Raw genomic sequence first — 27,598 nt, forward strand, 5'->3', positions numbered from 1 at the left:
GTTCATTTGGTTGCTATATGGAGTAGATCAAGCACCTCCACAGGGGGTTCTTTGAAGCAGAGGAAATCTTTGCTTTTATTCTCTTATAAAAGCTAATATTCAATTGTAGGGTTGTTGCCGGGGGATGGATAAAAAAAAAGGAAAAAAAAAAACAATTTTAGGGGAAAGATTGAGAAAATGTTGAATAAAAGGGCCTAAAATAAATAACACAGAATATAAGAGTTTCAAGAGCAAATGCAGAGAAAATAATTAAATCTTGAAGGAATTTTTTATAAACTTTTGGGAATATGCAAAATAATAATTTTTTGGAACAGTGAATCTCAAAGCACATAAGAGCTATAAATAACAGCAGGTAAATACTGGGTTGATATCGATAATATAAAATTCCCAATGGTAAGAATAAAGTTTCTAAAATGGAAAGAGAAATTCGAAGGATTACTTTGTTCCAATGGTAGAACATGTCATGTTAGCAGGAGATATAGGTTCAAAGCTCACTAGGATCCTTCAATTTTTTTCTTTCTATCCAAAAATGTTTTCCAATCCAATATCTACATGAAACTCTATCTGCTTTAAGACCCACTGTCCTAAAAAAAAAAAAAAGAATTAAATCTCAAAACTATACAATTTATGACAACATTGGTAAATTTGATTATAATTTAAAATTTATTAAATTAGAAATAAAACAGATCTGATTTACTTATTAAATTAGGTATTGCAGAATGGGATAACGCAGCTGGGGGTATGTTCCTCTGGTTGAAGCTGATTGGAGTCACAGACACTTCTCAACTTATAATGGAGAAAGCACCAAAGAAAAAAGTTCTCTTTCTCCCTGGAAATGCCTTCTCGTTTGATGACACAAAACCAAGCCCTTATATAAGGGTAGCCTTTTCTAAAAGCTCTGACAAAAACATAATTATAGTAAGTAATTTATTGGTGAATTCTGCATGGACATCCATGCAGTGTATTTCTAGAGAAATACATTGCATGGATGTCTAACCCTTTAGCATTCACATTATTCTATCAAAAGTAATGTTTTTTTATTCACATTGTTTTACATTAACCATGCATTATCTCGTAGCTTTGAGATTTTGATGAGGTAACTGCTAATTTTTAGAATGATATTGTAGCGTTGTTGTGAAAGGCCAGATCTGACCAATTTGAATATCAAGCAGATAGAATATTTTGGCCGGATTTGGCCAGTTTAAATGTAAAAGAAGCAAATCAATTTTTGAAAATAATCAATAATTTGGAGGGTTATAAGTATTATCGTCGTTATTGATAACTGGAGTAATGCTATGTGAGAGGCTGCATAGCTTGGAAATTAGGGAGTTTCTTCAGATCAAGCAACTATTTCTCTGCATTGAGAGGTCACAGGTCTGGTACTATGGACATGTGATTAGAAAGTCACAGAAAAGAATTGCAAGATGGATTCTTCAAGCCGAACCAAGAGACAGGATGCCTTAGGGGTAGAGCAAGAATGAGATGGTTGGATAATATCCATCGTCTCAATTGGTCATGCTTGAGAATTAAGCAGGGAAATCTAATGACAATTGCTTCTGGTAGGACCCTATTTAGAAGGTGCTTCAGGATTCTACCATCATGATGCTCCTAGAAATAATGGACAGAGAAGATGGATGGATAGACAGACGGTTAATACAACATCTATAATTTCTTATTATTCTCAATATATAAACAGTTTCTTTTGTATTTCTTTGCAGGCTTTTCAACGTTTGGCAGAGTTGGTGAAGGAACACAGAGGTTATTGAATGACAATTCTATTTGTGGTTCATTGTTATGAATAATTACAAGTTGGTAACTAATTACAGATTGTTGGCTGGATGAAAACAATAAAATATTCAACTTAGCATACTTTTTTCCTTTCTATTCTGAATTAAAAAAGTGATTGGAGGCCCCATTTTTCACCCCAAACAACCAATAAAATATATAGTGATAATATACACCAGATTATTGTTATTTATGACTGTCTACAAAACTAAAAGAACACTCACACTGAAGGAAGAAATAGTTAAAAATTACACAATAGATATACAGTATTTTCTGGCATACAAGTCAAACTTTTCATACCAAGATTTACAGCTAAAAAAAGGTAGATTCACTTCGACACCAATATAACTTTGGAGGACCAAAAATTCCATTTGAAATACAGCAGGATTTGGAAAGATAGAGACAATGTTTGAATGTTTACATTACATGTTTACACAATGTGCTTTGTCAACTTGTATGTCAGGAAATACTACAGCACTCCATCAGTTGTGACAACGAGGGTTCTGGTTGATCTGATCAATGGAACAGCCTGCTCGTGAAATTAACATGCCAGTGGCTGAGCACTCCAGACACGTGTACCCTTAATGTAGTTCTCAGGGAAATTCAGCATGGCACAGAGTGAGACAAGGCTGGCCCTTTGAAATACAGGTACAACAGAAACAGGAAGAGTGAGAGAAAGTTGCGGTGAAAGAGCACAGCAGGGTTCACCCCCCCCCCCCCCCCCGTCGGAGCCTCGTTAGGTTGTCTTATACAGTGAAATGACTTTTCTGACCAAAAATTCCATGTAAACTGCAGCAGGATTTAGAAAGACAGTGATAGTGTTGACATATGTTTACACTATATAGTGTTTCGACTTGTATGTCAGAAAATATGTTAGGCAGGCATGCGTAGATGAAAAATGTAGGCCACATTTCAACTAATAATAGGACTATGCCAAATGTGAAATGTAGTCAAGCAAGATGTGAAATATAATCCAGGTCAGATGTGAGTAGAACCTCAGAAATGAGATCCTGTGAATATCCTGATCAAATTTTCTGTCGACATGCACCTCCATACATGCTGGAACTGCAAAGTGCCCAGTTCTATACATTTATCTTTGTATTTTTTTTTCATAAACTGGGGGATGGCTACTGATATTAAGCTTAAGGATTATATAATGTACAAATATAAAGAAAGAATTAAAGAAAAAAGGACTGAAGTGGAAATAGGGGGGGTGTTGCAGGTTCGCAATGCCTATACATGAGCTGCCACTGTACTTGACAAAGCAATCTGAAATGGTAAAAAATTGTTTCTTTGGATTTCTTTTGTGCCACACAAGCCTATAAAGCCATATTATTTGCCCTCTACAATTTGGCAGAACAATGACCTTTAAATGTAATGGCAGTGAGAAAAATGAAATACAGAAGCAAATAAAAAAAAATTAAAAAAAAAAAAAAAAGAAACTCCTTTCTATAAATTTTATTGTCATAAAATACATTTCAAGATGGAATACTTCTCAGTTATCATACCAATTACTCTGTACAATGATTCTGATAAATTTACAACCTTATTTTACAATTTATTCATTTATTATCATTATTAAATTTTTCTTTCTTTTTTTTTTGTCTTATTAATATCCTTCTCGAATAGGAGAAAGCATATATAGTAAGTAAAGAGTCATGATTGACAATTACATACAAAAGGTTAACCTTGGAACTGGGAAGATAAAAGCAGTAACAAAAGTATATATTTTTCTTTTTGGTCTACAATTTTAACGTTTGTGAAAATGTTTCTCATTAATTAGTTTTGCCTAACGAAAAGAACAGATTTAACAATAAATCAATATTATTAAAATTCCTAAAAATAATTTCCAAACATGTAAGATTCATTAAAAAAAAGATTAATAACAAAAAATAGGAACTAAGTTTTAATTTGAATTTTTCTTTTTATTTTAATATACAAATCTTACAAAAGTGTCAAAGTGTCTTTTTTCACTGGAAATTTATGAAGCAAAAACTAAAAGAAATGTTGGAGGGGTGGGGCAGGAAACTGATAAAAAACACTACCATAAGGTTTTAAAATAGAAATGAATAAGAAATAAATCATGGTCACAGTGGAGCTTGAAGCAGATAGAGCTATAAATAACAGCATGTAGAATATTGAGTTAAATAATCCCTTGGACAAGATATGAACACATGGGCAGCCACCAATGTTTTATTTTCTATTCAAGCAGATTTTAAACCCAATATTTACATGCAATTACTTATAGCTTTATCTGCTTCAAGTGTCACTGTTAACACAATTTATTTCCTATCTCTCGAAGTTCCTAAAATTAAAAAAAAAAAAAAATCCTATAACAAACAGAATTAGATAGATTAACACTAGTTTTTTTTATAATAATGCAATCTTAACAGAAAGTGGAGGCGCAATGGCCCAGTGGTTAGGGCAGCGGACTCGCGGTTTCGATTCCCAGACTGGGCATTGTGAGTGTTTATCAAGCGAAAACACCTAAAAGCTCCATGAAGCTCCGGCAGGGGATGGTGGCGAACCCTGCTGTACTCTTTCATCACAACTTTCTCTCACTCTTACTTCCTGTTTCTGTTGTGCCTGTAATTCAAAGAGTCAGCCTTGTCACACTGTGTCACGCTGAATATCCCCGAGAACTACATTAAGGGTACACTGGTCTGTGGAGTGCTCAGCCACTTGCACGTTAATTTCACGAGCAGGCTGTTCCGTTGATCGGATCAACTGGAACCCTCGACGTCATAAGCGACGGAGTGCCAACAACATAACAATTTCATCCGGTATCCCTTCTTATTTTTACGATGATATGGGATGATATGTAGGAGATTTGGCTTCTACTTTTCATACATTTAGGACAGGTAGAGGCATTCCTAGTTAAGTCTTGATCAAGTAGGCCTATGACCAAAGGTATTTCAGGTAGGATTACTGTTTCTTTTATTCTTGTTTTAAATAAGTTGAAATGTGTTTTAAACCGACGTATGTAAGAAATATAAAAGTTACCAGAAAGAAATGATAGGTCAGTTATTCGGGTTATAAAATTGCTAATGTTTTACATGGAAATTAATTAAATATCATAACAATGTGTAATTCACTTCCTTTGACAAACCATCTATTAGTATAAATTAATTGGATAAACTTCATAAATCTAACAAAAACTTTAAAAGCAGTTGGTTTTTACCAATCAGCTTCCTACAGGGTATTTAGAAACATCATCATCATCTCACGTCCATTGTGTATGCTGGCATGGGTTGGATGGTTTGACTAGGGCTGGCACGCTAGAAGGCTGCACCAGACTCCAGTCTGATTTGGCATGGTTTCTATGGCTGGATGCCCTTCCTAACGCCAACCACTCCAAGAGTATAATAAATATATAAATAATCATGCCTGGAACAAGTAAAAGGAGATAAAGATATGTCAGCTTGGGAAATCCAAATTAGCTGTTGCCCTTTAGCCCAAGGTCAACCCTGATCCAGCAGATCTATAATCAAAGGAATTTATGACCATCTCATCTTTTTCTCCAAGCTTAGGGCTACATCATTCAATGTGTCCTTTCCTTTTTTAAGGCAGTAAAGTGTAATAAGAGTGACATTTGTTTGCATTTCTAACATGTCATGTGACTATGCAGAAGCTTCTTTAATGGCTCATGTAACTTGGAGTACTTTACCCAATGTTTCCTTTCTGTTTTTAAGATGGTAGGATGTGATATGAGGGAGATTTGTCTGCAATTTCTAGCAGGTTGAGTGACCAGGTCTGAGCTTCCTTGTTAGCTAAATTGGTAACAGATATTATCTGTTATCAAAAATATTTCAAGTCACATGGTACTTTTCTAGTAATATATCAAAGAGAAATATATTAAGGATCCTATCCACAATACTCAAACAAATATTGTAAAGGTAAGTAAATACCTTTTTTTTAAGGTAAAATTTTAAAAAATTGTTTTATTTACTATGGATGAGGTCAACCCTTTAACATTTAAAATAGCCATATCCAGCAAAAATATTCTGCTTTATGTTGAAACTGATCAGATCCAGCCTCTCACACCTACCCTATGATGTTATTCTAAAAATAAATAATCACATCATTGAAATCCCAAAGCTATGAGATGATGCATGGTTAATTCAAACAAGGTGAATAAATAAGCATTATATTTGATAGTAATCTGAATGCTAACGGTTTATGGTAATTACAAAGATTTTTCTATTTATCTCATTATAACCATCAACTTCAGACAACATTTCCACTGATGAGTCTTGAAGCCTGTTTCTATCACTTGCCAAGTAAACTGTGTTTCTGACCACAGTACATAGTTATCTGATACTATGTCCCACTAATCAGGTTTGTTAATTTGTTTTGGCTATATTAACGAGACTCTTTAAGATTATTCATCAGTCACTTTGTGCAAGCAGGATTGATATTTCCACTCATGTCTGATATTTGTAGAGAAATATCTAAATACATAGGTATCAACCATACCATGGTGAGTTGTTTGCAATAAAAAAAAGAAAAAGCCTTATGAACCAAATTAGGAATTAGTTGCTTTTTAGGATTTTGATTTATTGTTAAGATTTTCTAAATTTTGGCAGTCAAGTCATAGCCTTTTTTTGATGTCATACGAATTTTATAAACTTCGAGAGAACATGAAATAAGTTTTTTTGGGGAACAATGAATTTTGAAACACATAAAGCTACAAATAACAGTGTGTAAATATTGGATTAAAAAAACCAGGCAGCCTTTGACTTTTACAATCCAAAGGATTCTCCAACCCAATATTTACATGCTGTTATTTGTAGCTTTATAGTTTTTTTCTTGTTTTTTTTTTTTATTTAATTGTTTGAAAATATATTTGTTAATTCATACTGCTGTCTTACTTCTAAGAACATAAATATATTAAACAAATAAATAAACTCAATATCTTTTTTTAAAGTTTTCTATTCCTTGAAAATAACATGATGAAGTCAAAGATATAAATAAGGAAACTAGATCCAGTCTAAATAAAGCCTAAACTGTTATTTAGATCGCAGTCCTGGAGAAAAGGAAATTCTTTTGCTCTATTTGGCTGATTTCTTACTTAGACTGTTGGTCAATTTTTTAGGATAGCAGAAGGATGAATAGCCTCAACAGTCAACCTGGTGTGCTAATGGCTCCTCACTTTACTAGAATTGGAAAAGAATTTGAAATCAGAACCTACATAGAGAAATACAAATGCTGCAATGCTATGTCTCAGGTCTTCAAAGACAATTTTTCCATTCAATTCAATTCTTCAGAGACAGATGATTCTTGCTTTTGCCCTACACCAGGAAAGACTTGATGTTTAAGATATGTCATTCTCCTTCACAAAAAGACAAACAGACCGAGTAGTCATGTGGTCTGTAGAATTATAAGAGGACCAATTTCTTTCAATTGAATTTTAGACACTTTAGGCAAAAAAAATATATAAAATTCTCTTGTAATAAAAAAAAACAACAAAAAAACTCTAATCTATTAAAATAAATGAAAATACATAAACTTTTGAGAAATTATAAAATCATTTTTACATAATTAAATTATTTAAACTTGCATAGAAAAAATGTTAAAGAAAATATAAAAATCCAGTTAAAAGTAATCAAACAAACTAACAAGGAATATAAAGAAGTATGCAACAGAGATATGACACTTTTATTCCTAGACTTTGGGGTTCTTTTTGCCATGGTTGAAATTCATTTGAAATGCTTTCTAATAATTATGAAACAAAATAATATTTTGAAGGAAACTTATCAAGAAATAGTAAAACAAACAATATTATCTTTCAAGGATGAGAAAAAAAAAAAAAACCCATCGTCATTTGATAAACTATGAATTTGTAGACAAATACTGCTTTTTCCTCCACCATTCTTCCCGTAATGTGAAACAGATTAGACTTCAAACAAGGTGTACCAGAGTCTGAAACAACTATCTTTTAGAGATGATATTTCAAAGCAATACCATTGAAGATAACCAGAACAACTGCCACTTGTATTAGTGTAGCCATCACTGTGAAGAATTGGTATTGCTGTGTCATTGGGTTGTCATACTCAAAATTGCTTTGATGTCATCAATAATATTAGAAAGCAACGTAGACTCGGAACTTTTAGCATCAATGTTCAGTTGGTTATTTGGCTGAAAAAAGAGATAAAGAAATGATTATCATACATACATACATAAATACACCCACTCACACACATACATACATACATATATATAGTAATGTATATAATGTAGACACAACATTGAAAAGCCTGCTAAACTGTTGTATTTGTTCAGAGGTAACACCTCTTATAGACTTATATGAAGGGATGCTGAAAAGTTCTTAACTTTGAGTAAAAGAAAATACAAGAGGATCAATTAATTATAATTTTATTCAACATATTTCCCTCTCAGATTCACACACTTATTGCAGCAGTCCTTCAATTTTCCTAAGCTCTGTAAAAGAACTTGGAAGGTTGGGCCTCCAACCAGGCCTTTCACGATACCCTTAAAGCCAGGAACTTTTCAGCACCTCTTCCTAGTGTTAGAAAACATTGTTTTTTTAACAATACGCATTTGAAATTTGTAAAATATTATGCTTTATGAATTAAATGGACAAACTAAACTTGGATCAATTCTCCATTAAATATTCTATAAAAGGACTGTTTGAATGCATTGAACTATTTTTCTTTATTCAATTTTCTTTAATTTCCATACTGTATTTATAATTAAAGGGGAAACATATGTTGGAAACCATCTCAATTTTATTAAGTAAGGCAATTTATCTTCCTTTTTTGTTTACAACCCTCATAGGTACCTGCATCTGATGACAAAAACTGAGTTAATTAACAAAGGGGTAAAAATATATCAACTTACCAGATATTTAACAAGCAAGCAAATATGGTGATCTTGAATAGACCTACTATATAGGGATGCACTGTGATCAACCTGTTCAACAACTGAAATAGAAAATTTATCAGAATATGGAACTTTTGTGAGAATAATCTTATGACAAAATTAACTTTTATGAGAATTAAAACAGTGATACCTTGTGAATATTTTTTCAAAAAATAATCCACAATGAAGTATCTTCTCAAGTGGAAAATTAAATTGAATCTCTACTAATTTATTTTTCCAAACTCCAGACAGCTGGCTAGGACCGTATGTAATATTAAATCTAATGACAAACAAATTTCAATATGCCATAGGAACATCTATATCAACTCTCTTTTCTCTCTCTCAAGTCATTATTTTCTATGATTTCAATACTACCTAGTTTTCTCACTCCCATCATAATAATTCAGGTGGTAGACACATGGAAAAATCTATGTTTTTCTGATCGATTTAACACAAGTTGAAAGAAGCTACAATCCAGAGTATCAGGACTAGATTTTTACCAATGAGGGGAATTATATGCAGTTGCGTTTACAAACTAGAAGTAGCAACATGAAATTTACAAGTTTTTTGTATTTGATGTGCAGTGCATCACCGAGTGAAAAACATGGAGAACCACTGCTTTTTTATATCTAAAAATAAGTTAATATTCAGAAAAATAATGATGTTATTTATTAACAGCAAGTTATCTAAATCAATACATAAGTTTTGATGTTTACGATATGTCCAGGTTTACTCTGGGATCGCTTTAAGTGTCATGTACCTTGTGAAACATATTCATCTCACAGCAACATAAGAACTGATGCACAAATGATAGAATAGGTAAAAAAAAAATGTCTTACTTGTAAAGTGAAGGTGAAAACATAACTTGGCCAAAATATGAGAAAAGTCCTCATCAGGTAATTCAATCTTTGTGCTAGTTTTTGCAGACAATTGTCCATTGCTCAAAAGTGATGCAAAACTTGATCTGTAAAAAGTGAAATCATACATACATATACATATATACACACATATATATATGTATGTTTGTTTTTATGTCAAGTTATAATAAAAACAATTTTACATTAAACTGAAGGATTACACAATTCTTTTTGTAGAGTATATATTTATTATTCTTTAGCAGGAGTGGTTATAAGTACAAGAGTGGCTGTGTGGTAAGAATCTTGCTTTCCAACCACATGGTTCTGGGTTCAGTTCCACTGTGTGGCATCTTGGGCATGTGTCTTCTACTATAAACTCAGGCAGACCAAAGCCTTGTGAGCGGATTGAAAAAAGAAGCCCGTCATATATATACATGTATCTATGTGTGTGTGTGTGTGTGTGTGTGTGTGTGTGTGTGTGTTTACCCCCCCCCCCCCCCCCATCACTGCTTGACAACCAGTGTTGGTGTGTTTATGTCCCCGTAACTTAGTGGTTCGGCAAAAGTGACCGATAAGCTAAGTAACTATCAATGTCCATCTAATAAAACAGAATGAAACCTGTTCCACCGATGCGTAGCAGTGCAGTTAACCTAGAGTTTTCCAGGGGCAGTGTTCTTCAGGATCACAGCCCACAGTATGATATGGTTTACAATGGCAAATGCTTTCTTCATGTTGATGAAAATAGTATAAAGCTATATATATATATATTATTTTAGAAATAAAGGTTCCACACCTGCAATTAACCAAGGAGTGAGTAAAACTAAAAATATCACAGAAAGAAGAATAATGTTGGTCTGAACAGATTATTAAGCTTAAAGCAAGTAAAATTATTTTTTAGGAAGCAGCCTAAGTGTAGTGATGAGCTACAAAGATAAACCATTAAGACTCCACTACTTACCCCTTACATTGAGTACCAATAAGGTAAGAAGAACATGGAAAGCAGATTTTAAAGTCAAGTTTTTCATGTGTTGACCCTTCAGCAGTCTGGAAAAGAAATTCATCAATACATGTTATTATAGCAAGTTTAAGGTGGGTAATATTCCTTGTTTTGGATGCAGTGGAGTGTAAAATACTAACTTTTATAAAGACGCTCATCAACTTCGTTTATCATTATAAATTAATCAAAAGTAGCGAGCTGGCAGAATCATTAGCACATCAGACAAAATGCTTAGTGGCATTCCTTCCAACTCCTCGCATTCTGAGTTCAAATTCTGCCAAGGTCACCTTTACCCTTCGTCCATTCGAGCTCAAGCACCAGTTGAACGGTGGGGGTCAATGTGAATAACTTAGGTACCCTCTTTTCAAAATTGCTGGGTTTAGGCCATAATAAGAAACAATTACTATAAATAAGTCAATGTAAAGATGTGCATTTTGAAGGATTCCTTCTGAGGTGATAAACATATCATATACAGGTAAAAAAAAAGGTAAGATGGTGGTGATGGGGTATTTACTAAAATAAATATATCAGCATTAATCTGTATAAGGCTTACCTTTATTATATAAGTAAGTGTTCCCTTCATTTTCTGTGGCATTGTAATATTCTGTATACTAAATGCAAACTGACCTTCATTTTGACTATTTGGAAGTAATAAAAAGGGCACCTTTACTGGGTCGTGATCTGAGCCGAACTGGAATAGAAAACACAAATCATCAAACAATAAGTGCAGGTGTTCAGATGGTGATGGATGGAGGAGATAGATAGGTAAATAGATAGATAGATAGATAGATAGTGAGACAGAGATAGATAGATAGATAGGTAGATGGATAGATAGATAGGGAGATGGATAGATAGATAGATAGATAGATAGATAGTACAGATGCATAGAAAATATGGTAGGGAATAGGCCATGCATGAGATGGTTGGATAACACCCACAGCCTCAATTGGTCTTGGTTGGGAATCCAGCAGGAACATCTGTTTCTGATAGAACTCTCTGAAGGGTATGACTGGGGACTCTGTTCCACAACTCATACAATGAAGGTGGCTGGCTGGCTGGAAACTAGGTTTCCACAAAGAACTCTACTTGTATGGCAGTGACACTCATTTCCAACTATCACACAACGTCAAAACATGAAGATAGATACACACACACACACACATGTTGGCTTCTTTCAGTTTCTTGCAATACATAACAATATATACATCGAAACCAAAATTTTTTTAGGGGCCCTTAAAATACTGTTTTGTTATGAGGACCTCCCAAAAATCTTATAAGAACCCTCAAGGACCATATGGACCCTGGTTGAGAACCACTGCGGTAGACCTTGCCTAATTTCTTGGAAACTCGTGTAGAGGATAGGAGAAAATGTTAACTGAGTACTTACTGTTCGTATTAATCGTGCATTGAGTGTGTTAAGGACATTGAACTCAATATCTTTTATGTGATTAGAAGACTGATTGGTAAATATCACAGATATCACTATTTGATCACTTCGCTGTTGGCTCACTCGAGTTTCATAGACCTGGTTAATTAGAATAATTAAAAACAAACCATTATTATTTGTTTGAGTCACTCTAACCCATGGACTTACATACACACAACAGAATGCATCAACTTCAATGATAATATTGTTTTAACATCTGCTTATCCAAGCTTGCATTAGGCGGATGGTGTCTATTATGAGGCAGATTTTCTACAGCTGGATGTCCTTCCTGTTACCAACATTCACCTGTTACCAGGCAAAGCAATATTTCCTCATGGCCAGATGTATACTTGCAGAGTATTGGAAATGAATGACAATCATTTTACAACTATCATGCAATGTCAAGACAAAGAAACACACACACACACACAATAAGTGTTTTTCAGTTTCCATCTCCCAAATCCACTCACAAGGATTTGGTTGGCTTGGGGCTATGATACAAGATACTTGCCCAGAGTGCCACACAGTGGGATTGAACCTAGAACCACGTGGTTGGAAGATGAATTCCTCATGCACATATCTATGTCTATGCCTAATGCCATATGGTGACATTAGAGGCTTAACTTCGAGATGATGTTAATCAAATATAAAATAAATTAGACATATATTTACAAAGTGGACATACCATTTTCAGAGACTCATTTCCAGCTAATCTTCGGTAATTTGACATAGGCTACAAAAAGAGAAACGTTTGCATCATGTAAAAAAATATTTTAAATATTCATTTATTAAAGAAAAACAGAAATAAGATTCGATGAAGGAAAGAAATCACAGAACACTCACAGAGATGACAGTTCTACAAACAACAGATAAGGAACACTGAAGGAATTTATAACAATTTAGCCATTAACATTCAGATTACTTTGTCAGATTCAATGCTTATCCATTCATGTTGCTTTGAATTCACTACAATTATCTTGTAGCTTCAAGATTACAATGAGGTCATTGTTTATTTTTAGAATGACATTGCTGGATAGGTGTGAGAGGCTGGATCTTGCCAGTTTAAATATAAAACAGACAGAATATTTGGGCTGGATATGACTAGTTTAAATGCTAAAGGGTTAATCATAGAAAATAATGTCAAATGCAATTAATCTTTTGTTTGTTCATTTCAGAAATTCCTGAATGTGTATATTGTGTCAAATTCAATGAAAACTAGGAACCTTTATTTCACATGTGGTATATTGTAATTCTTAGTTTTAGAAATAAAGGCTCCTGCTTTTAAATCCAGTTTGCTACTATGCAGACTAGCAGTTTCACAAGCATCCTTCTGGCAACCACCGTCCCATCTTCCCTCTAAAAAATATAATAAATTTTTCTTTGATTTGTGTTTTACGTTTTTTGGTGAAGCCCCCTAAAAAAAATTTAAAAAAAAAAAAAAAAAAAAAAATCAAAAAAAAATCAAGGTTTTGGATTTGGTCCGGGTATTAAAAAGGTTGAGAGCCACTGATGTAGACATTGAAAAAATATATCATGATTGGAGATTAACCAATCAAAATGCAGTTTAGATATGAAACTTGTAAAATATTTCGGCTCTCAGATATTTAGTCATACATTTCAGCTTAGAACAACTAAAAGGAACAGAAATGTAACTCACAGGAGAATCAAATTTAACTGAATCTTGCTGCTCAGATGGCGGCAGGTATTCTTTAGACGGAGTAGCGACACCTTCAGCTTCTTCATATTCACTACGATTTTTTTCTTCTTCGACTTTCTTTTTCTTTTCCTTCTTCCTCTCTTTTGTCCGTTTCTCTTTCTTCTTCTTTTGTTTCTTTGAAGATAGAAACAAAACAAACATCAGCATATATCAAAGAATATAAACAAAAATGGACGAAACAGTAATAACAATCCTTTCTACTAAAGGCACAAGGCCTGAAATTTTGAGGGGAGGGGACTAGTTGATTACATCGACTCCAGTGTTTCACTTTATCAACTCCAAAAGGATGAAAGGCAAAGTAGACCTTGGCGGAATGTGAACTCAGACGGTAAACATGGACGAAATGCTGCTAAGAATTTTGCCTGGCATGCTAATGATTCTTCCAGCTCACTGCCTTTCAAACAGTCATAATAATGAAATGGAATGACGACAGATGACTGATGATGATGAATTATCAAGATTCAGTTAGGTATGTAATTGAAAACATCTTATGAGCTTTGTTCCTTTGTATCCCTCACACAACCAAATCCCAAAGTTCTGAACTGGTTCACCTGAACTGTAGCAAAGAATACTATCTACAACCCACACCTCAAAGGCTATTGTCAGGAAAGAAAAGGATGCCTTCAACCAAAATGTCACTATTAACAGTGCCACTGCTGAAAAGTATCCACATTTTCAGCCCGATTCGTTTTCAACAGGCACTCTTCAGTCAACAGAACTCCCCCCAAACTGTGTGCTCCAAGGCTAGCTGCTTCATCACCATTATCATTATTTTAATGTCTACTTTTTCATGCTAGCATGGGTCAGATAAAACTACAGTGAAACAGAATTAGTTATGGTTGGATGACCTTCCTAATGTCAACTGACAACTGTTTCCAAGCAAGGTGATAACCCCCTCCACCCAGATGGAAACTGTATAAAGCCTGTCATATGTGTATAGACAGCTCTGAAATTTAGTAATGAAAAATACAAAGATTTTGGTCTTTCCATGAAGGAATTAGTGAAATAATAAAATGAGTTAATGAAAAAAAAACCCATTCCACATACTTCGGTACTCAAATGACTATTATCTTTAGAATCAGTTGTTTGAACTCGGCCAGAAACTGGTAATGTTACAGAATTGACCGTTTCTATCTTTGCTTGGTTCCTTGAGTGAGCAGCAGAAATATCTCCAGCGGATAACCAGAACTCTAAATCTTCATGCTAGAAAAATAAAATAAAGAAAGAAAATAAATTTTTAAAAAATATGACACACTGCCATGTGTATGTGTGTGTGCATGTGTATCTATGTGTGTGTGTGTGTGTATAAATACTCAGTCCTTACTTGTGCTTGGGGATCTTCTGCTGGCAGCTGCAAGGGTAACGAATCTTTGCCATGAGCAGAGATTATATTAGTTTCTCCATTTACTCTATTATCATCAAAAGATGCAGAACTTAATTCTTTTTTCTGAATCTTTCTCTCCTGCAAAAGAAATTTTCCAAAGGAAAATTAAACAACAAAAAAGAAGAAAAATACATAATAAAACAAAATAAATAAAATAAGTTAGATTTTTAATTTCATTTTAATTAAATCCTTCATTACCACCATCGGTTTTTCATCCATTCTCTAGGCTTCTTTGGATGAAATAGCTTATTTTGATTACACCCAGCTGTAAAAACAATTGTTTGGCTTTACTGCAGAATGATTTTCTTCTGTTAACCGCTCAACTATGCAATTAAATGAAACCTGTTTTTATTTTTAATCATACATGTAAACTGGAGCAATAATTGACCTTGTGTAGTGAGCAAAATAAATGACAAGTAGAAATAATTATGTAATAAAAGAAAAAAAAAAAGAGCCATATTTGTAAATGGCAAATACTATTTTAATTTTCTGGCAAGTATGGGAGATAATTCTTAATATTTCAGTCTTGTTCTGAACTCATCACTGAAATGGCTGAAGTACTGAAGAAAGATACAATTCATCTAGTGGATGTAAAATGTCTGGTACAGGAAGATAGAATTGTTTAAAGAGAAAATGTCTTGTGACACAACCAACCACACGGTTTTGTGACTTGCTCAGAGTACAATGGCTGAAGGAAGATTTGAACTTTTGATCATGTGTTCAGCAGACCAGCACCATAACCTCACAGCCATTATCCACTTCAAAAATTTTTTGGTAACAACAAAATTATATCAAGTAAATATTATCCATCCATCCATTTTCTCTACCTACTTTTCCGAGAGGGTTGTGGAGGGCAGAGTTCTCAGGCACCTCGTCCATAGGGTCCTATAAGAAACAACCATCATTAGACTTTCTGGTTGAATTTCAAAGTGTGACCAACTGAAACCATGGATATTATCCAACCATTTCATTCTTGGTCTAATCCTTGGTTTCTTTCTGGTTGGCTTGACTTGAAGAATTCATTTTGTGATTCTTTCCTGCAACATTCTAATCCCAATTCCATGGTGCCGTAGCTGTGACCTCTCAGTTTGGAGAGACAGTGGCTTGACCTGGCGAAATTCCCTCAAATCCAAGCCACCGTACCTTGTTGAGTAACGTTATTCCAGAGAGTATGATACAACTGGCTGGAGCAAAAGAGTCATTATTAGAATACAAAGGAACAATACATTGAATTGTAATATTTTTAGGGAGTGAGAGCATTGTTGATTTTATCAACCTCAGTACTTGACTGCTGCTTTATTTTAGTGACTCTGGAAAGATGAACAGCAAAGTTATTGTGGCAGGATTTGAACTCAGAACATACCAAGTCATAAAATATATATTAAAAAAAAAGAAGTTCTTACCTTCTTCTTCTTCTTACTCTTGTCCTTTTCTTTTTTGCTTTTCTTCTTTTGTTTCTCCAACTCTAATGTATCAACTCCAACTTCTTCCAGGTTATTATAGTCTAAGACTACATGGTGTGTTCGAACAGGTAACTTTTCATCTTCACGTAATGGCCTGTAAAAATGGCAAAAGTTAAATATCTCACAAGTCAATTATGATTAAAACTTTAGGAAATGCCCCTTTATAATGGTAAAATAAAACAAAACAAAACATAAATATTAAAGAGGCTGATAGAGACAACAAACCCAGTACAGATGAATTATTTAATATACATACTCGTCAAGATCAATGTTCAGTTTTCTGTGAGGATCATCAGCATTCTTGTCATCATCATCTTTATCTGATAAATGAGCACCCTAATAAAAAATCATTTAGAAAGTACTTTTAGATAATACTAAAATATAATGGAAATGGTAAGACTAATACATTCATCCATACAACTAAGACAAAAGTGAAATGATGAATAAATTTATAGACTAGCTCATACCTCTGGCATGTCCATCACAGTGCTAACTGCATTCACAGAGCCATCTACTTCCTCCTCATCAGTATCAGAATAATGTTGTCCTTTCCTTTCTCTCTTCCGCTTTGTTTTCTTAGATTTCTTACCACTGGTTGCAGAGCTTCCAACTGGTTGGTGGGTTGTACCATCAAGCATACTGTTTCCCAGCTTCAAGTACTTGTCTGAAGAGGAAAGACCTGAGGAGAAAATCATTTCCACAGAAGTCAAGCAAGTGTGAGTACAATACAGCAGCCATACTGGCACCCACGGCAGGCAGCCATGTTACTTTCAGCAAGCCAAAGGAAGGAAGGAAGGAAGGAGATAAGCTTTGACTGTGGATTTTTTTTTGTTTGTTTCTTTTTTTTTTTGCTTTTTTTTTTTTAAAAATTAATTACACAAGGCTAACCAATATGTACCGAGTTCTAATGGGGGTGGTGCTTTTTCTGGTGCAATGCAAAATACTCACAACAAAAGCATGCATATAAAGAAGATCAACAAATTTAAAAATGACGAAACTATTTTCAGGAGAATAAAAATAGTTTGTCAAATCTTGTTTTGTTATCATAAACAAAACAAATGAAATACAAAAGAGGAACAATTTAAAAAAAAATTTTTTTCTAACCTGAAGACCATCTTAAATCTAAAAATAAAATATTTAAAATTTTAGTCAACCCTTTTGTGATAATATTGAAAAAAATAATCAAGAATTTGAAAAGATTTAGTAAAACAATTTTGTTATTAGTTAAGCTGGTGTTTATTTGAAATTATGAGAGAAGGTTTTAATTTAGATATAAACACTTCAAAAATAAGGTGATCACAGAGCCAGGGGGCATTTTCATGCAGATTATTATTATTATTGAAGGGTTAACTGGGTTTAGTCAAATATTTTATTAGTAAAGTACATTTATGGGAGATATAGTCTTTAATGTTTAGAAAATAACTTTTAGCAACTTTTAGGGACACTATTTCAGTGATTCAATTTTTCTGCTATTCAACTTTATAAGTAATGTCCATAATATAAAATCTTTCCATGCTTGTATGGTCAGATGGTCTTCTTTCAGTTTCCACCAACCACATCCAGTTAATAAGACTTTAGTCAGCCTGGGGCTACAATAGAAGATATTTGCCCAAGGTACCACACACGGAGACTGAGCACCTGACCACATGGTTGGGGGGGGGGGGCAAGCTTCTTAACCACACAACCATACTTGCATATCTGGCTATGTCTGTGTGTGTGTGTGTGTGTGTGTGTGTGTGTGTGTGTATGTGTGAAGATGTTGCATTCAGTATAGGAGAGAGTTTTTCAACCGCAAAAGTTTTTTGACCAAAGTGGGGGAGGAGGAAGGAGGGGGGAAACAAGGGAAGTGGTGAGGTGCCAAAAGATAGTGAAAATGTGTGAGAAGAAATAATAGATGTAGGATAGAAAGAAAATGTGCTGCTATGTATTGTGAAAAGACATATAATGAATTGAAAAGTAAAAGCAAAGAAAAAAAAATAAAAATAAGAGAGAGGTTTAAATGAAAAGTGATAAAGACAGTGTGTACTGATAATCTTGCATATATTGGTAATCTTCTTAACTTTTAAAACCTATACCATACACAACAACACCATCTACCATCAAATCCTGAACTACAGTTCAAATAGAATTGTTGTTTTAGGGTTAAAAACTAGAACTGAACACTCATCTGTGTGAGAGGCAAAGTTTGTCTTTGGCGTTTTATCAAGTAAAATTATTGGGATACTTTTTACTTTCAAATTTTGAGCTGAATGGTATTAGTAGCTCGAGTGTCGAGTTAGAATTTGTTAATATTATTTATTAACAATATATTTTGTAATCACTTATTCATAAAGAAATCAATAACTTGTTAACATATGTGAAATTGACTGTGTAATTATGTGTAATTGACTGTATTCGACCTAACTTGGTAGGTGAAAGAAAAACCATCAATAATAGGTCAGCTTGATCATGTCTAAACAAAAAAGATTATCCTAGGTCAGCTTGATCAACACCTATTGATTCTAGTAATTACCATCCTCATTTTAGGTTTGTTTTCCAACCTAGCATGCATCAGGTGGATTGTCACACTGTTAGTGACTTCTTATCCAGGGTTACTACCCATCAGGACAGGGTAGCCGGACCACATCTCACATATGTGTTCCACTTTTGATATGGTCCCCATGACTGGTACATTTTGCTGCGACACCAACACTAAAGAATTGGCCATGTCCTTAACAAGACTAAAGGGTCCTCTTGGTCTTGCACTGTCTCCACTCATTCACTACCCACTACACAAAGTGTACAAGATGCATTTTATCATGACACCAACACTAACAGGTTGCCTCATGCCTTGCAAGGAAAACATGCCTCACTATTTTGCAGTGTCTCCATTCATTCAAAGTCACAACTAATTCTTATAATACTAACCCTTATTTACTGAAACACTCATTTCTAAGGTTATATGCTCTATCTACAACTAACTTCTCAACAGTGAAGTAGGAACAGAATCTATGGTTAGGCTTATTAACTGAAACAAAACATTATATTGGGTCCAAAGAGCTTCTACATCAGACATGGGCAACACTTTACAAAAAGTGGACTGTATGAGACATGGCGAACTGCACTACAAAAAGAAAAATCCAAGGTAATGGTTGTTAGGTATGCCATTCAGAAAGTCCCATGCGCTGCAGTTGGCCCATGACTGTTCTACATGGTGAATTGACTTGCTAGAAATAGCAACCAAATCTTTCTCGAACCACATCATAATATCTTTTTGAAAATACATGGATGCATTGAATAATGTAATCCTCTTGCATACAATATATCTAAAAGATAGGTTAGTCAGAGCTGGGAAAATCTTAATCATAAGTCTGTTTGGTCAGACTTGACTAAGAAAACAATAACGATGGAAATGGAAATCTTGTTCAAGAGATAAAAAGAAAACCCCAGAAATGATTTCTAGAAGGAAGTAGATTTGTAATAGCAAAGGTAGAATGAGATTTAAGATGCAAAAGATATAGAAGAGCTATAATGAATTCTTAATGAACGACATTCAAATAGTAAAAGATTTGAGTATTCCAAGCAAAAAGTAACCTAGATGCACAGAGGAGTGTACCAAGAGTACATAAAGAAATTAGAGAAGGAGGAGGAATAGTAGTAGTGAGCCGATAAGGAGACTTAAAGCAGGAGTGAAAAAGACCGGAGAAGCTGAAAGCTTGAATTATGAGTTATGACAGTTAAAATGGACATTTTAAACATGTGATAAAACTACTCAAGCAAAATTTAAATAATGCAGATGTGTAATAAGAATGGCAAGAGGATAAGGTATGAGACAAGCAGATGAGAGATCAGTGGCTCATCACCTGACAGAGGTAATGCAGTGTGTCTGTGGTCAAGAAACTTAAAATCTCAAATGGGCCAGGCCACCCACCTATTAAAAGGTATTACAGGATAAGAAAAAAAAAAGCTGTTCAATGCTGTTCCAAAGAGCAGCAGCTGAGTTCAATTCCACCTCTAGGTATAGCTCATGCAGGTAAATGGGGAAACCACTGAAGTGTAATATTCCCAAGAATCACTCTACAAAGATGACTTCATCAGAGGTGTTCCTCAAATAACCAACAAAGGCAGAGGGAGTCTGATGGCCAGTAATAAACATATGAGGAAATAGTAAATAATTTACAGAGTCAATGTAAGAATGGAAATAGATTTTAAAAAATACTTTGATTAAAATTTGTATTGGATTTATGAAAAAATGCATTGAGATTTCTTTCAACAATTTTGAGACTATATTTCTAATAGAAATACACACGCTATTTATATGTTTTATTTAATTTTGAAAATAATTAAGAATTTGAGAGGATTCTAATGAAATATCTTTTCTGTTATTATGCTGATGTTTATGACAAGAAATGATTATTACATAAAGTTATGATGGAAAGTTTTAATTTAAATATGAAACATTTTAAAATTAGAGTTTTATATTCTAAACCAGAGGCAGTCTCAACCCCTGGATGGTATCCAAAGGGTCGAAAAAGTTAGATAAATAAAAACACTAAGCTAGTTTGCATATTTTACAATATCAAAATCTTGCTTATTGTTTGCTTTTTTTTAATTCCAAATCTCTTTTCTTTGAATATTTCTTTTTAATAATATAAACAATTTCTGTAAATGAAATAATTTTATTAGTAACATTCAACAACAACAACAATCCATTATAGCAGCATTTATAGAGACCTCAACAAGCAACAATGACCAGGAGGAGAGGAGGAGGAGGAGGACATCCACAAAGCAGGTGTGCCATGCAGTCTTACCTGGGACATGTAAAGGCACAGACAGATCAATATCTGCGACAGGAATGTCTTCAATATTGATGGATTCATATCTTTTACTCTAAAAAAACAAACAAAAAGAAATTTTATTTCTCAGACTATTAACTTTTCCAATTAATCGTTTTTAAATATTTTCAGAAGCTCTATTTTTAATCATTGTTAGTGATTATCTCCAGGTCAGCGTTGATCAAGTAGACCAATTGTACTGTGTAACAACATTTTTATTTATTCAATTATTTTTTTTTTGTCTTTGGTCAGTAAGTGTTATTTCCTATTTGCTTCTATCTAGAAATCAAAGGAAATGACTACCCTTCCCTTCAAATTTTGCTTTTCTGACCTGGACATCAATGTTTTGAAACTGACCTATTTTCCATTACATTTCAGACAGATTCAGTGCTGAGTTACTGAAGCAGAAATATCATTGTAGCAAATATTCTGCTCAATACCACAGATTTGTTTGCCAGTTGTTTGACCTTAACCACTTGAGCATGTCCCTTAGAGGCTGACAATATATGCATCTCTGATCATAAACAGGAGTAGTGGGAGAACATCATAGCCATGTGCTGAGATGGATTCTTCGAGAGGTTTGAATAAATATTGTAACTAAGGTGCAAGCCATGCTTTACTTGTGAAAGACCAGTAGTTGCTTAGTACTACAAGTCCTATCTTTCCATGCCACTGATCTTATCCAAATCAAAGGCAAGACTAATAGAATTTGAAACCAGTGTCATTGCAGAAGTTGCATTCAGAATACAGAGAACCCTAAAAGACATTGTAAAGCATTCCATCCGATATGGTAACTATTCTGCCAATCCATCATTCTGGACTGCTACATTTTCTTAATAAACATCAAGCATATGGAAGGCAACGTTGTCCATGACAAAATTTGGACTCAAGGCAGAGACACACAGAACAAATATGCTCAAATGACTCAGTCAATTCACCACTAAGGGTGAATCTACAACTGTATTATGCAGTTCGGTAGTATAATAGCAGTTATGCTACATTACATTTTATGAAGTCAAATTATATAATATCAAATATACATAATTATATAATATCATATATAAATAAATACCATACTTACTTTGCTTTTACCATCATCTTTCAAATAATGAGGATTATGCATTTGTTCAATTCTCCTTTGTTCACGTCGCTAAATAATAGAAAAGTTTTAACAGGATTATATATAACTAAGAGACTATCAAAGATGAATAAACTGGTTTGCTTTAATACCTGTTGGTGAGGGTGGAGGATAGACATACTCATTTAAACCAATCTCAGCACTTCATGATTATAATAATTCAAATGATAATGATGAAGATGATCATCTTCTCTACCATAGGTACAAGGCCTAAGATTTGGAGGAAGATGGATAAGTTGATTACATTGACCCCAGTACTTAACTGGTACTTATTTTATTGACCCCCAAAAGGATGAAAAGGCAAAGTTGGCTTCAGCAGAATTTGAACTTAGGACAGAGAAATGGATGAAATGCCTTTAAGGATTTTGTCCAGCATGCTAATGATTCTGCCAGCTGGCTTCCTTGATGATAAATAATAATAATAAAGATAATCCTTTCTTTTACAGGCCTGAAAGGAGGGAGGAGTAAGTTGATTATATTGACACCAGTGCTCAACTGGTACTTATTTCACTGACCCCAAAAGGACAAAAGGCAAATTCTACTCGTTGCTGTTGATGGTAGTGGTGATGACTTTTTATTAAGTATTATGAACTTCTTTGACCCTTCAGTCCATCCAATGAGGCAACTGTTATTTGAGTGTTCCGGCTCAAACCCTGGTCTCCTCACATAGCCACTATCCACATCAAATGCTTACAACTTGCCATTTTCCTATCCAACATATGCGAACCCACAGCATTTAATCCCCACCTCCAGAGAGAGACTTTTCAAACTGCTAACTAATCCTTCTCACATCAGATACCTTGAATTTGATGATAGTAACAAAGAATCATCTCCTTTAATCACTCTGAGTTCATCATCATCAGTGATCATCACAGAAACAGATCTACCAGACACCTGTTTTTATTATGTCACACAACGTTGATGAGTTTAATGTAAGTAAAATTGAACACCAATAAAACCTCCATCACAGCTGACACAAAACCCTTCAAGTACAGGCTCTACTTGCTTCTCACATCTGGCACAAGAACTTTTAAGTATGAGCTCTGCCTGTCTCTCATATATTGGTTTCATAATTGGCTGTCAGACTGTCTCATTCAAACATTAAACCTGTGGAAGACAATTTACACCATTTGACAAGTGAAATGGTACTTACCCTTTCTAGCTCTTCTTCAGTTGGTTCAGCTATCTTTTTAACATCATTTTTATAAGTTGATCTTTAAAGAAATGTCACAAAATTAACAGTCTTTCATATGTTAATAGTTCTTAAGTGAATCTTAAGAGTTGAATTTTGAAAAACAAATGCTTCGGTAACAGAAAATATAATTTGTTTTAGAAAGGAAATACTAACATAAATCAATTTCATTATTATATATCAATAAAGATAATGAATACAGTCTTTAACAAAAATTTGTTAATTAAAATCCTGACACTAAATGTGTCTTTTCATGATCTGCCTATATATATATAAATATATATATATTGATGATGCAAACAGGAAAATAGAACTTAAAACACGAGTGTATATATATATATATATATAGACAATATTACTATCCAGTGAAGCAAACAGGAATTACCCAGAGAGATTTATGGAATGACTGACACTAATAGTAGTCATAGATGTTAACTACTGATTGATGTGGTTAGCCATAACCTGGAACATAACTGAGAGCCACCACAGTATCCACCTGGTTCATATATCCCTCCAAACTCACACACATACATATATACATATATATATATATTAACATATGAGATTGACATCGCCTGTACAGGTGCACAGTGTACATGTCAGATATTAAAGTGATCACAGAACGATGCTAGATGAAATGTTTTGCTAAAAGCTTCACCTGGTCTGAGAATTCAAATCACAATCTTGTGATTGTGAGTGCAACACCTTAACCATGAGGTTATGTGCCCGCACTTGTTATCAATGTATAAATACAAATATACACTAGAATAAAGAAGTTAAAATTAGTAAAGAGACGTAAAACAACTACTTCTAAAATACTATCAGCAATGGCAGATCAATAAAAATAAATCATGTGTGTTAAAGACTGTAGAAGGCTTTGGCAATGAATATGAGATAAATTGACATACTTGTGGTCGTCTCCTGTTGTTGTAAATAATGATGTGCCTCTGATTTCTTCATCAGAACTGTCAGATGGAATTTCATTGATCCAACGATCCAAATCCAGCCTTGACAATATGAACATAAAAAGGTATTAAGTATGCATATATGCGTGTGTGTGTGTGTGTGTGTGTGTGTGTGTGTGTGTGTGTACAAGTCACATATGGCAGTTATTTGTTAAGTTTAAGAATTACAAAAGCACGGCTTACACACCAGCAAATACAGTATTGTAAAAAAAAAAAGTTACAAAAAAGATGGATAGCAGTAAAAATATTTAAAAAAAAAAATATTACACTTTTACCAATTTGACTGATTAATACAAAAATCTAATATTTTATTTTATTATTCCAAGGAGATAAATCACTGAATGTTTTAGTCTTAAAATTTGAGCATACATCATCATTTATACAGATGAGTGAACTGGAGCAACGTGAAATAAGGTGTCTTACTCAAGAACACAACACGTAGTCCACTCTGGGAATCAAACTTCTTACCTCGTGATTGTGAGCCCAACACACTAACCACTGAGCCATGTGCCTACTAGGTAAGTTTACATACATTATATCATGCCTTGGACAAGGTTCCCCATTGACTGGCCGCTGATATTAAATGAAGTGTTAAAAACTAATGCCATGAAAATTTGTGGCTCCAGTTCTCTGACTAGATTTGATATGTATACAAGCAGAATGGCTACTTGTTTCTCTAGTATTGGTCAAATGATGGAGACATCTCTGATGAGCCCAATAAGGATTGAAAATCAATTAAGGCCTTTCGTTATTTTTTCAACTTGCTGAGAACAGAAGGTATGCAAATAATATGCCTTACTAAGATGATGAAAGTCATGAACCATTTTCATTTCAGAATGTAAAACATTTGAGTTGATAGAAGTCAGGATAAAAATGGAGGAGAAATAATGTGTGTGAAATAATGTGTCCTTTTGTCATCAGACATGACTGAGAGAAGAAACAAACTTCAGTGGCAACCATCCAAGGAAAATCCATAAATGGTTGTCATTGTAGATGGATAATTTCAAGATGAATGGAGATGATGTACCACAGAGACATCCGTTTTAACAACTGGAGTAAAATGAGTAAAAAAAATGATGATGGAGTTTTACTTAGATTCAAAGTATCTGATTGATTAATTTTAATTAAGTTGTAACGAAAAAAAAAAAACGAAAAAAAAAGACTCTCCACATACTTATCAGGCACAGGCACTTTTCTTTGAGCCTTTAAAGCAACAGGATTCAATTCTCCAGAAAACAAACAAGCTATTTCCTCTGCTAAATGATTTCCTTTTTCTTGAAGTTTCATAACATATTTAACCAATTGCAAAACGCAGCAAGCCTTGAAAAAAAATTAAAGAAAAAAAATAGAGAATAACATAAAAATATTTCCAAAGTACAAATACATACATACATACAATATGCATCTTTTGTTTTTTTTAATATATTTTTACTTGTTTCAATCATTAGACTGCTGCCATGCTGGAGCACTGCTAATTTACATTAGCTCTTCCTAAACTTGTGATCCTTAGTTTTTGATGAGCCACAGGCAAAAGAGTATATATACGAAGGGGTGCTGAAAAGTTCACAGCTTTCAAGGCATCATGCAAGTCCTGGTTGAAGGCCCCAACCTTCCAAGTTTTTTTTTTACAGGGCTTAGAAAAAGTGAACGACTGCTGCAATAAGTGTGTGAATCTGAGAGGAGGTATATTAAATAACACCATAATTAACAATTAAACCAGCCCTGATACGTGAGTACACTACTTTATTAGCCCAGGCAGGACGAAAAGCAAAGCTAGCCTCAAGAAGATTTGAACTCATAACATAAAGGGCCAGGGGTCGCACCAGGTTCCATAGTCTGTTTTGGCTTGGTTTCTACAGTTAGATGCCTTTCCTAATGCCAACCACTCCACAGAGTGTACTGGGTGCTTTTTACATAACACCATCACCAGTGCTTTTTATGTGGCACCAGCACCACCCACACTAATGACTCTAGCAACCCACCATCTTGAATTATTAATCTTTTTTTTTTTCTTTCAATAACAAAAGTCTAATGAATTTCTAAAATCTAAAACCAATATTTTGGAGAGAAATATCTTACCCTCTCTTGAACTTCAAGATCAGCGCTCTGTATAAACATTGGTAGTTTATCCAGGAGCATCTGACCAGTTTCTTTCATTGTGGCTTCATCTTCTTCTTCTTCCGCTTTCTTCAAGATATTTGAATATAATTTCACTAAATTCTGAACATACACACTCTGAATATGACCTGGTAAGGCGGTAATCTTGGGGCGAAGCATAGCTTCCAAAGTAGACTTTGGATCTTTCAAATACCTAAAATAAATTGTTTTTAAAAGGAATATATAAATATATATATATATATATATATATATATATATACACACACACACACACGCACATAGAGATACATACACATATATTATATAACAGTTATGATTTGTAAACAGCATTTATGTAAATGATTGATTACATTTTCTAGTCAGTTTATCTGACTCAGTGTTTTAAGCCAACCCTCCCTAGACCACCCTCTACTAAAGTCTTCATTACATTATGACTTACTCTTTTACTCATACTTGTTTCAGTCATTTGACTGCGGTCATGCTGGAGCACCGCCTTTAGTCGAGCAAATCGACCCCCAGGACTTATTCTTTGTATGCCTAGTACTTATTCTATCAGTCTCTTTTGCTGAACCGCTAGGTTATGGGGACTTAAACATGCTGGCATGGGTTGGAATGGCTTGACAAGAACTTGCAAGGCCAGGGATCGCACCAGGTTCCATAGTCTGTTTTGGCTTGGTTTCTACAGTTGGGTGCCCTTCCTAACACCAACCACTCCACAGAGTGTACTGGGTGTTTTTTTATGTAGCACCAGCACCCACACCAGTGCTTGTTACATGGCACCTTGGTTTTAGGATCTCAATTCTTTTGTGGTGGGCAGGTCTTCTTTGATACAGCAATGTGTCAAATATCTTGGTACTCTA

At 34.2% G+C, this 27,598-nt stretch overlaps 2 protein-coding genes across 9 annotated transcripts in view; one reads left to right on the forward strand and one right to left on the reverse strand.

Annotated features, from left to right (window-relative positions):
- LOC106879841 (kynurenine/alpha-aminoadipate aminotransferase, mitochondrial) overlaps window positions 1–1,958 on the forward strand; it is a 13,607-nt gene extending 11,649 nt beyond the window's left edge. For all 4 annotated transcript variants that reach the window (XM_014929548.3, XM_014929549.3, XM_014929545.3 and 1 more), the window contains exons 11-12: window positions 710–918; window positions 1,719–1,958. In XM_014929548.3, the coding sequence (XP_014785034.1) occupies window positions 710–918; window positions 1,719–1,766 (257 nt within the window). In that variant the 3' untranslated portion in view covers window positions 1,767–1,958. The remainder of the gene's footprint in view (window positions 1–709; window positions 919–1,718) is intronic.
- Window positions 1,959–3,228: 1,270 nt separating this feature from the next.
- Window positions 3,229–27,598, reverse strand: part of LOC106879847 (AP-3 complex subunit delta-1) — a 57,898-nt gene continuing 33,528 nt past the window's right edge. For 2 of the 5 annotated variants that reach the window (XM_052975996.2, XM_052975995.2), the window contains exons 16-35: window positions 26,700–26,931; window positions 25,795–25,940; window positions 24,564–24,662; window positions 23,617–23,677; window positions 22,407–22,475; window positions 21,302–21,380; window positions 17,616–17,633; window positions 16,979–17,190; window positions 16,768–16,847; window positions 16,452–16,605; window positions 14,989–15,126; window positions 14,712–14,867; window positions 13,605–13,778; window positions 12,633–12,680; window positions 11,909–12,046; window positions 11,075–11,212; window positions 10,483–10,568; window positions 9,507–9,631; window positions 8,647–8,729; window positions 3,229–7,923 (exon numbers count right to left, since the gene is read on the reverse strand). In XM_052975996.2, the coding sequence (XP_052831956.1) occupies window positions 7,822–7,923; window positions 8,647–8,729; window positions 9,507–9,631; window positions 10,483–10,568; window positions 11,075–11,212; window positions 11,909–12,046; window positions 12,633–12,680; window positions 13,605–13,778; window positions 14,712–14,867; window positions 14,989–15,126; window positions 16,452–16,605; window positions 16,768–16,847; window positions 16,979–17,190; window positions 17,616–17,633; window positions 21,302–21,380; window positions 22,407–22,475; window positions 23,617–23,677; window positions 24,564–24,662; window positions 25,795–25,940; window positions 26,700–26,931 (2,338 nt within the window). In that variant the 3' untranslated portion in view covers window positions 3,229–7,821. The remainder of the gene's footprint in view (window positions 7,924–8,646; window positions 8,730–9,506; window positions 9,632–10,482; window positions 10,569–11,074; window positions 11,213–11,908; window positions 12,047–12,632; window positions 12,681–13,604; window positions 13,779–14,711; window positions 14,868–14,988; window positions 15,127–16,451; window positions 16,606–16,767; window positions 16,848–16,978; window positions 17,191–17,615; window positions 17,634–21,301; window positions 21,381–22,406; window positions 22,476–23,616; window positions 23,678–24,563; window positions 24,663–25,794; window positions 25,941–26,699; window positions 26,932–27,598) is intronic. The other 3 variants (XM_014929557.3, XM_052975997.2, XM_014929561.3) reach the window with 3 other exon arrangements.

The sequence above is a fragment of the Octopus bimaculoides genome, chromosome 23 (genome assembly GCF_046866305.1).
Source record: "Octopus bimaculoides isolate indiv1 chromosome 23, ASM4686630v1, whole genome shotgun sequence".
Lineage (NCBI taxonomy): Eukaryota > Metazoa > Mollusca > Cephalopoda > Octopoda > Octopodidae > Octopus > Octopus bimaculoides.